Here is an 11,800-nt window from a genome sequence, read left to right on the forward strand (position 1 = left end):
ATAAATGAATGACAGTATTCATTGTGAACGACGATCTTGTTTGATTTGATTTGTCATTTTTGACAGATGTATGACTACATCTGACAATATTGTATTGATTGATAGATAATACAGGTGAAAAATAAAAAATATTTGGAAGGAAATACGTGTAATAACCTTTTAAATGTTCAAAAATTTACTTCATGAATTTAATACTTCTAATGTACATAATTTAAAAATCATTCCACGATGAACGAGGAAGATAAGAAAAATATAATTCAAGACCTTAATTTAAGAATTGGAAGCGACATTAATGATTTATCTAATGCCAGTGAAATAGAAAATCAGCTAGTAGTGCGAAGGGATCAACTTCAAAGCTCTGTAAATATTTAACTAAACATTATATTAAATGTTTATAAACACTATTTAATTTCTGCAAACAGCAGGCAGTAAATAATACTTAATTAGAAAAAACAAACAATTACTTAAATTTAAAAAGTTCTGAAAATCTTAATGCTTAATATATTATATATACTTACATATAATATTTGCTTAATAAATAGATAAACTTTGGAAAGTAAAATTATCATGTGAGCACAATATTATATGGAAACTGAAATATAATTTAATTTTAGTTTAAACCAAAATTTGCATTTAAATTGTCTCCTACAATTTTTAAGTTTTTCCTATCTTCATATAATTATAATATAATATAATAAACCTCCATAGCAGTTATTAATAAAAAAAATTACAAATTCAGTTTTAATCTCTGAACGATATTAAATAGTAAAATGATGAGCAAACATAACTTAAATCAGTTTAAATGTGTGTAAATTTCATGACAAGTTTGTGCACAAATCTAACCCAAAACTAAACTGAATTTGCACATGATCTTCCTGATATGTAAAGTGTGTCTAGACAGTATTAAGTATGTTTTAATTCAAATAACTATGATTGATATGAGTGTACAGATATATAAATGCAAGAATACTAGATGTTGTACATTATTATATTGAATAACTCAAAAACTGACTCAGCTTCAAACTTTATGAACTTGTGTTTACAATTATCACATCTAACATATCCTCCTTTGTATTTCAGTTAAATTTAGCAAATAATTTGGTGCCCACGAAATTATCATCTGCACTAAAAAAAGCAGAAAAAAATTCAACTCAAATCAATAATCTTAAAAACAAAAGTGTAACATTGAAATCAAGAATAGAAAGCTTTTTAGAAAAGACAGAACCATTGAGGGATGGGCTGAACAAGAGATTCACAGCCATAAACAAATTAGAACAAACTCTAATTTATTTAAAATCTTTCGAAAAGATTGATGATATAAGGTAATGAAATTTTAAAATTAAAATTAACACAAAATTTTATATTTCAATGGTCTGTTGATCTTTTAAAATTGTCTGATTTGTTGATCTCGTCTTGAAGGCATGATTTGTTCTGTAATTTTTAATCATTCTTATATAATTATTCCCTTTAATAAATTTAAATTACAAATAATATGATAATTCACATATACTGCATGATAATTGAAGACAATTCAATGTTTATGAATAAGTTTAAATGCCAAACTTTTGTTTCTTTTGCTATGCTATGCTATGCTACAGTTTTAGAAAGTATTGGAGATTAATAATTACCATGACTAAATCATGTGTAATCCTACCATAATCTGCAAATACATCCTATGGAAAATATTATTTTTGGTGTTTATTTACAGCTTGGGCTTTGATTAACATTTGGTGCAAAATTAAATTTTATGTATGTTTCTCACAATTTGCTAAAACACAAAAAGTCAAAATATATAATATTCTCTATATATTATTGCAGTCGTCAAATGAAACAATGCAATGATGATGAACAGCTAGTCTTATGCTATGGAGAACTCAAAGAATTGTGTAACCAATACAAGGATGGCCACAGAGGTGTTTATGTCAGGGAATACACACATTACTGGCATAATATATTAAAAGACAAGCTTACCAAGTAAGTATCCTATTTAAGAGAACATGAACCATTTTGTAATAAACCTCAAATTATGATAACAATAACAATGGACAATTCACATAGGGCCATCCAGTTCAAAGCTTAGAAGTTGTGTTCTGGGGACTACAACTGGTATAAATACTTAGATATATACTCCCAGACCAATACAAATAATTACAGACTGATATTTTGATTTTATGTACATAATATTAAAAAATTGTCTGTGTGAATAAATTATATAGATTTGACTATGTTTTGTATTTCAGACATTATGAAGATGTATTGAAATTACTAAAATGGCCAATAACAACTGCAGATAACTCACCACCCCCTAAAGAAGTATTGGTTAAATTTAGCAATCTGACAAGATACCTATTTTTAATTGAAGAACCTGAGGGTTTGCATACTAACAGTATTTCAGAACTAGCTGAAGGTATATAGCATTAGGGGTATAATATTTATAATAATCTTATTTTAGTAGACTTACAACAATATTCCATAACAGATAGGACAGTCAGAGGCATTGTCAGCTGTCAATGTTGTGGTTAACCAACATTTGATATGCCCACATTTCACTAGGAAAATTTGAATCCAATGTGGCAGGAGGCAAGCCTACAGATGCCTCTCGGATTTATTTTTTGGATAGACATCGTATTTCCTTTGCAGCACACTCAGAAACATAAATTGATTCATAGGTTAGTTACATGTGTCAGCCAAATTTGAACTTATAAGTTCATGAGTAGTAAACATCCAGTTCATGACTCTCTCACAGTACAAAGTTTTAATATTTATAACTAAATATAAATAACAAAATTATTTTATCAATTACAGAGCAGGATCCATGTCTTCCTGTTAAAATATTATTACGGCCATTAAAAAAACGTTTTACATTCCATTTCACTGGCTCAAGACAAACAGCTAGGATTGATCGCCCAGAGTGGTTTCTCACTCAGACACTGGCATGGATAAAGGATCATCAAGGTTTTATTAAGAATAATGTACAGCCAGTTGTCGACAAATTGCAGTTGAAGAATGTTAAAACAGTTGTAAGTTCTAAAATATTTTCTATATTGATTCAGCACCCAAAGACATTTGACTCCATTCAGTCTTCTAAATCAGTGTTATAAAACAGCGAAGAACTATGGTACTTAAATTCTGTGCCTGTAAGCACTATTTCCGAATCATTAAATCAGAAACTTAATATTATATATCTGCAATAAAAAATTAATGACTAGTTACCCTTAGCTAATTCATTTTTTATTATAATGAGACTGAATACGCTTTATATTTTCATATAAAAATAAATGTATATTGTATGTAAATTCATACAGTGTTTACCAAAATTGTGAAGTAATGTAATTTTCGATAAACATGTATTGAAGTTTGTATTTGTTACTGGGTGCAGCAATAATATGATTGTATATTTCAGGATGAATTTAATGCAGGCCTCATATCATTAGCTGCAGAGAGACTTCATACTGTATTAGGATTGTATCATACACAACGAAAGAAAGGTGAACTAGTAGATGTGGACGCAGCCTTCGCTCATGCTGTGGACGAAACCTTAGGATTCCATAGAGAGTTTGTTACTGTAACAGGAAAGGATGGTAACAATGTACTCTCTGTTTTGACGAAAGCGGAAACTTTCGTTAGATGGCTGGCTGTTGAAAAGAAATGTGAGTAAATTTAATAAAATTAAATTAGTGTAGGTGCAAGTATTAATGATGATATACAGATAACTATTGCCTATACATATATACCAGGGTACCGTTTTGTATAATCTAGTGAGCCGATTTCTTTACTATATACATGGATAAGATACATACATAAAACATTTTTTCATTAGTGTTGGTAATTCTTATATGATATGTGTATAATGGCGGCTTGTCCCGACTTCGCTCGATGGACATGAAGAAATATTATTGTAATTTTTTTTTACTTTGATAAATCATTTTCTTGTAATAAATATCACGATATTTTATTCTATAAACTCAGGAACTAGTTTACTAATGTTTATTGCTTGCCTCAATAGGTGTAATTTAGTACTACTTAAGATATTGCATATTTGTCTCTGACCTCTGTATTAGAAATACTATAGCCATAGCATTGTATGACAGGGTCAGTATAGTTATTTTAACTTTGGGTTTCAGATGCTCTCGCAAAAATGGACGAGACTCTCGACAACGACCAGTGGTGCGAGCCAGTGGCGAGCGGTGTCACTTCAGCTGTTGGTACCGTACTGTGGGTGCCGCGAGGTGCAGACTGGTTCATAACACTATTGAAAACTATTGAAGATCGGTACGCCGTGTTGCCACAGCCTGGTCATAGGTGAGCTGTTAGGATTTTAGATTATAATTATACTTGAGCTTGAGAAAAAAATATGCGAATACAGGCCAACTGCAGTCAGCCAACAAAATGAATTAAAATTTTGACAGTTTTCAATTTATTACTTAGTTTTAATTGTTACATGTAACCAATTGTTTATTATTTACTTAAAATCGTAACGTAACACAGGCTCCAGTTCCTGGAGATGCAACTGGAGCTGGTGGAGGAGTGGCGCGTGCGTCTGACGCAGTTGCTGAGCGCGGCGGCGGAGTCTCTGGGTGTGGATTCCCTGTTAGCTACCGACGCTGCACCACTCGCCCTTACCGCCGTTGTTAACGCCGCGCACCATACACGCACCGTATTGCTGCAATGGGCGCACTCCTTGGTAACTAACAATTGTCTATAGACGCTTTTATAATTTACTAGCTACTCGCACCAGCTTTGCACGGGTGTATATCTATTATATGTATATAAACCTTCTTCTTAAATCATCAGTTTAAAATTATGACGAATGCTTTAAGTTACTTTATAAAATATTGACTTTTTAGCATTAACATAGGTATTATCAGACAGACAGACAGAGTCACTTTCACTTTCATAATATTAGTAAGGTATTTATTAAATAAACTGACCCAACAAAACCGGATAGCTTCAAATATGACGAATTTCCATCTGCTATTTTATTTTACCCCTTGAATGGTGACAATGTGATATTTACAAATTTAAATGTCATATTTATTAAATTTAATAAACAGTTTAAACATTTCTTTAAATTCTTTTGAAAATAGCCAATAACATAATAAAATATATAATATAGAAAAGATGTTGTTTTTTCCAAGGAAATGTTGTTGTATTGACCATTTTTAAAATGTTGTTTTACAAAATTATTAATAATATGTTCTTATGCCCAAGAGCAGGGTTATCAGTTATAGCTAATATATATGACATATGAGCGTTAATAAGTCGCATATCTAGTACAATATATTCAGAAATTAAAAATTTTTGAAAATAGACTTAATAACACAATTATAAAGTGGACTTTCCAAAATATCTAAACATTCAACCGCATAAAGATTTATGTCCTTCCTCGGCGAAACGAGACAGACAGACAGACAGACAGACAGAGAGACAGACAGACAGACAGACAGACAGAGTTACTTTCGCATTTATAATATTAGTAAGGATTGACTGTGGTATTATCAAACAAAACCGGATGAAATCGAATCTAAGATAGTAAACATTCCGTTTACCCATTTAAAATCACAAAAATCTTAATAATAACTCCTTATACATTATTTAGTAACGCCATCTAACAACATAGCGGAAACTGTTAACATTTTTATTTACTCAATTGTTCAGAGTGAAGTACACAAGTAGTCTTGTTTATCATAAAGACGACTCTCTTTTATAATGCTAATCAATTAATAGATAAATCTATAATCATAATATCAGCATCATTTGTAAATAATCGTTTATGATTGATACTAATTAGTTAATAATGCATCTTTACTACTATGTATGAACCCTTTTAATCCTAATTAGTATATGTCACATAACAAAATTATGGGAAATTATTTACAACAATGACATTTCGTTAAATGTTTAGCATTACCTGCAACTGCACTACTACCGGCGTCAGTTCCAACACTTCACACAGCAGCAGCACCGCGAAGAGAGCATTAAGTCGTCGTCCAGTTCCGAAGATGATGATGTCACCAAGAAATCGAAAGCTGGTAATTAAGAATTATACATTCTCAACAATGTTAGTTACGGCTTAAATAATGTACCCATTTAAAAAAATAAAAATATTTTATTGATTAAAATAAATAATTAAATATACCAACTGAGGTACTGTTAAATTATGTAATATTTATATGGTGCAGTCATTTCTTGATGGCTATTTCTACTCAACTAACTATGAATATATGTACATATAGTCTGTATGTTAAATACAGAGTTATTTTTTTAATTATTTATTTGTTATCGTAATATTCTTTAAGGCCAAAGATAAATGCTAATGGCCTAAGACTTAGTAGTTACGTATTTTCAGAAGGCGAATCTGATGAGGCTATGTCCTTAAAAGAAGTAGAAGAACGCGCTAAAACATTAGCACTTAATGCAGTTTCAAGAAGGAATTCCTTAGTTACGGATATTAGTAAATTTGAACTTGTAAGTAGCTACTTTCATTTATGCCTAATTAATTACCATTTACATACTACTACCATTTGGTCTTACGTTTCAAAGGAATGTATGAGATATATCTTTTATGGCTTACATAATTTGGAACATTTAACAATATGCATGTAACTCAGAGAGAGTTTTTTCTTTGAGTTAGACTTTTAAGTCCTGATTTCAAACCTGACTGAATAAAAATGAGTTAATTTATTTTTTTACTGACTAGTGATGAAACTATATATCATTCGTATATATATATCAGTTAACTCATTCTGACAAATTTATTAGGATATCCTAGTAAATTTGTTAATGATCTAACTGATCTGACTGCATGATTATCTTATCATCCTCCACTACTGCCCCATCAACATATACTTGCATGGTTAATTAAATTTAACACGAATTTAGCATATTGGCCTAACTGACCTGATTTCATCCTCGTTTCGTCATCCTTCACTGCTGCACCGCCTTTAAATAATAATAATGATATCAGGACAATTCACACAGCCTCACCTAAACTCAATTTAAGCTAGCTAAAGCTTGTGTTATGGGCACTAGATAACTGATACAAATACATACATATATTGTTTTTCGCAAATATATACATATTATACAAAAAACACAAACAGACCGATAAATCGTCCAAACAATATATACATATTTGTACCGTGCGAGGAATCGAACCCACGACCATCGGAAATAAGGCAGTGTTAGTATACTGCCTTACTTCCGATGGTCGTGGGTTTGTACCACTAGACCACCGAGGTCAATTAATAATAATAATAAACGGTTAATTAATACAGATGCATTATTTCATTATCATCCACTAAAAGAAGTGTGTTACATTTACCACAATAGTTAACAATACCTCTGACTACATTACAGTTAATGTAGTCAGAGATATTGACACTTGCAATGTTGCAATGGTTATATATTGTGGTGTTCAGGTTGCCCCGCTCGCCAACTTGTCGGTAACGGAGCCTCTGTGGAACCCTGCCGTGGATGGCAGCGCGTCTGGAGCTGAAGAGGCGGGCGTATTCTCGGAGGCTCCCACGCTGCTCGCCCACCTGCGAGACGCGGGCCTTGCTGCGATCATCGACCACATTCTATTCGAGTTCAGAGCTTCTCTACGGGACTACAAGAAACAGAAGTATACTTACATCTTAATTCATGAAATATCAATAACTTCATTTATATTCTGGTATATTTATCCTGGTGTATTAATTACGCGTGGATGATGGTGGAGAGATGACGCTTTAAAAACAAACAGCTATACAATTAAAGTAAAATTAACCTACCTTAATAAGTCGTGACAGTTGGGGATTTTTATTTATTTATTTATAATGTACCAAGCACTCAAGAATTACACAGATCACAGCAATCTCTTCCATACAACTTTTGGGTAGAGAAAAAACAACAAAAATGGTAGGTGGCGTATGAATAGCATAGAATAAAATATATACAAAATGTTTTAGAATAAAAAAATTTAAATAAAATTATTATTACTATATGTCACGTGCCGTGCACGTGTCAACGAGGACAACAGGAAAGGGGAATTAAGTGGAGAGATAACGGGATTTAACCGAGTTCTTAAAAAGTCTAATGTTTTTAATGTGTGATAAGATGGCACGCGTGGATGATGGTGGAGGAGATGGCGCTGTCGGTGTCTGCGTCACTGTGCCGGCCGCTGTCGGCGCTGCTGGCGCGGGTCGCCGCCGCCCACCAGCGACTGGCGCCACCGCTCGCCAGGCGCATGCGCGCCGCACTCGCTCATCACGTCGACCAGTACATCTTTGAGGTGCGATCTTCCTATACTAACACTATAAGGCTAAATGCTTTGTTTAAATAATAATATTCTGGAAAATTGTAGCTGTAAATAATGTGTAATCGGATTGAAAACGTGTTGCATAATCGGAAAAAATGTATCCATTTTGAGCGCTTTCGTTGCTTTACTCTCCAATCTCAAACCTGTCCTGTCTCTCTCTATTATATGACGCTGAGTAGAACTATAGTATAAGAATACTTACTACAAATCTAAGATTTGCTAACATCGGCGTTGGCGCTGAATACGGACTGATTATATTTACATGCAGTATATAATGATGGCTAGTTTTTCATATAAATGATACGGAATTTTTTTATGTTTTTGTTGACGTATGAACCTCTACTATCACCTATTTGTAGAAAAGCTTAGAGAAGAAACAATGTGGTGAGGTGAATACATGATATCTACTGAACACTGCTTTTATCACTACATTAATATTCCGTAATTTACTTCCAGGAAGTTGTATTGCAGAATTGGTTCAATACGGGAGGAACAGTACAATTTACGCACGATGTTAAAAGAAATTTAGTGCCAGCTTTTACACTTCCATATAAAGTTTCTTCTCAAATGATCCAATTGCCAAGGTAAGTACATTATAATTATATCTTTTACAGGAAATACACATTTATATGTTGAAAATACCTGAATTTAAAAGTAAGTTAACATTATGCTAGGTTCATGAGTTATTTTAACCTTTTAGCAAAAAAAAAAAGATCCCTACATAATTTCACTCGTATACAGACAGGTGGTCGCTAGATAGTATTTTGTAGACTTATAATTGCTATACATAATATATATATATATATATTCTATTTCCTATTACGTTACAGATTATTAGAATCGTGTAAACTTCTAAATATGGACTACGACGACGCGCGGCGATTACGTGCCTCTCTATCCAAACAACCGAACCTCGCTGTGGAGAACTTGTCAACCCATGGGATCCGCCACGTGCAGCCCAATGAAGCGCTACAAATACTGAGCCAAAGAACCGACCTTAATGAGTCCAGTTCACCATCCTCGGTTATGGAACTTTTCTGAAATTTCGAAGGAGGAGGCATCTAAGGTGTGTAAAGTAATGGGATATGAACACACTGTTAAATTTCCAGTTATATTATCTAACAATGAGCCTAAATCTTCCAATACTTAGGTCGGCGAATTCAATAGCTATGACGGGGCGCCTATTAAACTGTAATGTATTTATATGAGTAATGTAACCAACTATAAAAATCGTGTTATAAATATTTCGGTTATATATATATAATTATGATTTCTCGATAATATAATTGGATCTACAAAAGATAGGTTTGATAATTATTATTTTGTAATACAAGTAATAGCATTATTTTGCCCAAGTTGCACACTATATTCTCTCCATATTTTACTGATTAACTAACTCTATCCAATTAATTAAAACATCATGTTTTAGTATAAGGAATAATAAAAATATGTAAAATGTATATATTAGATTGAAATTAAAAAATCAGTAATACTATTATAACATGCTTTTACATTAAAAGTCGAAACCAACCTTTTTGGAGGTACAGAATTTGATTTATATTATTATATATATATAATGTATTAAGTAAGTTCTAGAATGTGGAACACAAAATTCTATATTTACCTATATACGTAATGTTATGTGACATTATAAATCAAACTGTACTTTTAAAGCATAGCAATACTTATTGAGGTACTTGTCTTGTATTTATTATTACATCCTATACATTGCTCACAATTGAAGTCATTTAGTGTATACCCCTACGTCTATACATTACAAACTTTGTCAACTCTACATTATTACCTAATAAGTCATTCAGAATATTCCAAATATTTTTAACCACCTGAACTAATATATAAATTGGTAACCTCATAAAGTTAATATTTACAAATAAGACAGACTGAATGTACTTCGCCCTCATGTATTGTACATAGTTGATATTGGAATATGGTTGTATTATTATTATATATTTTGTAGATTTTTCAATCCATGATGTCATGCGGATACACATATAGAAGATAATGTTGCATTTTTCTAGTACATTGTGTCGCTTTAACATAATTAGAAAAATTACATTGGCTTAAACTGCTTCATATTAATCGTAGTACCTATGCTATTCTAAATTATCTTAGAAAATACTCATTTAATTTTATTTACATAGTAGAATAACCATATTACATTGCTTTAAACTTTTTTTACGGTTGTTTATCATTTTACCGTGATAATAGTGCATAAATAATGTTGTCATTAAGTATATCTCGTGTAAATAATGTGTATATTAGTAGGTACATTGTGTTATTAATTTATCCAAAGATTTACAAATTATATAAAGTTAGAGTTTACCAGAGGTAGAGACTGTACAGTCTTTGGAGATACCGTCTTATCTATTTCATCCGCCAAGTAGCTTACTTTGTAAGCTGTTTTCGGTTGGGGGATGATAAGAGTAAATGTGAAAATACAAAAAGGTGATAAGAGTGAAATTACAAGATACTGAGAGTTATGAGTGATGACCATTCATGCTGCTCATGTGTAATTAGACTTAATGGATTGAATTATCTTCAGAATTAAAATAGTCTTTTAGCAAAAATTTTGTTCCTGTACCACCCGACTTAGCAACGCTTTCCCGTTAGTAGTTGTAATCAGCCGGCTTATTGGACCTTAGTAATGATTCATATCAAATTGCTATTTTAACATATCTGTAGAAATATAACTGGTAATCGTCAGTGCTTGTATCAGATTTGATTGCATGCACGTCACGCTGTCATTTTTTTGTGAAAGCGTGGCGTGCGTTTGGTAGTGATTGCTAAAGAAACAGTGTAGGCCTCCTCCTTTATGAGAATATTGCTGATATCTTACATCTATCACGTATATGGACGATCAATATCGCTATGATATAAATATGTTTTCTTTTGTATATGTCTAGTATTTTAGTAGTGCTAATTAAATTATATAGTAATTTAATATTTTGTATATGCGTTTTGTATTTTTTACAATTGTTACTTTTAAGCTTTCGTCTCTAGTACTCATTTTTCTAATTAATAGTTTGTTAGATCTTGAACGAATTATTTAATGGTAAATTGGTAGCACACTCGATGTTTAAAATAGATTCCACTAGCTGTGGTCATAAGCAGCTAAGTATGGCAGTTCCCGCCCGCGCACTTATTTTATTGTGTGTGAGATAGTGTGAGTAATAGTGATTACCTAGCAAGTAATGATATTAATTTATAATGTATCCGTGACATCTACTATTAATATAAACAAGATATTTCTGCGTAGTGTACATTTATGTTACGACAATTTAATATTAGCATTATTGTACGTTTATTTATTAAGTCAGTTACTATAGTAAATGTCATTATTTTAATAATTAAGTATGACCCAAAAAAATTGCAACAATGTTGTATTGTGGTCGATCCTTTTACATTTCGTTGTAAAAATTCTGTCAAAAATTTTGACAATTTTTTTTATACTTATATAAATTTTGTCGAAGATATAAGTAT

General features: G+C 31.8%; 1 protein-coding gene across 1 annotated transcript; it reads left to right on the top strand.

The window, feature by feature from the left end:
* Positions 1-102: 102 nt before the first annotated feature.
* On the top strand, positions 103-11,800 carry LOC131841172 (RAD50-interacting protein 1). The gene is made up of 14 exons (XM_059189431.1): positions 103-360; positions 1,081-1,322; positions 1,819-1,974; positions 2,241-2,407; positions 2,806-3,020; positions 3,404-3,650; positions 4,125-4,302; positions 4,489-4,684; positions 5,906-6,010; positions 6,307-6,468; positions 7,422-7,624; positions 8,098-8,272; positions 8,756-8,883; positions 9,130-11,800. The coding sequence occupies exons 1-14, from the start codon at positions 229-231 to the stop codon at positions 9,338-9,340; spliced, it is 2,517 nt and encodes an 838-aa protein (XP_059045414.1). The 5' UTR covers positions 103-228; the 3' UTR covers positions 9,341-11,800.

The sequence above is a fragment of the Achroia grisella genome, unplaced genomic scaffold (genome assembly GCF_030625045.1).
Source record: "Achroia grisella isolate CSIRO2021 unplaced genomic scaffold, CSIRO_AGI_Agris_v1 utg1573, whole genome shotgun sequence".
NCBI lineage: Eukaryota > Metazoa > Arthropoda > Insecta > Lepidoptera > Pyralidae > Achroia > Achroia grisella.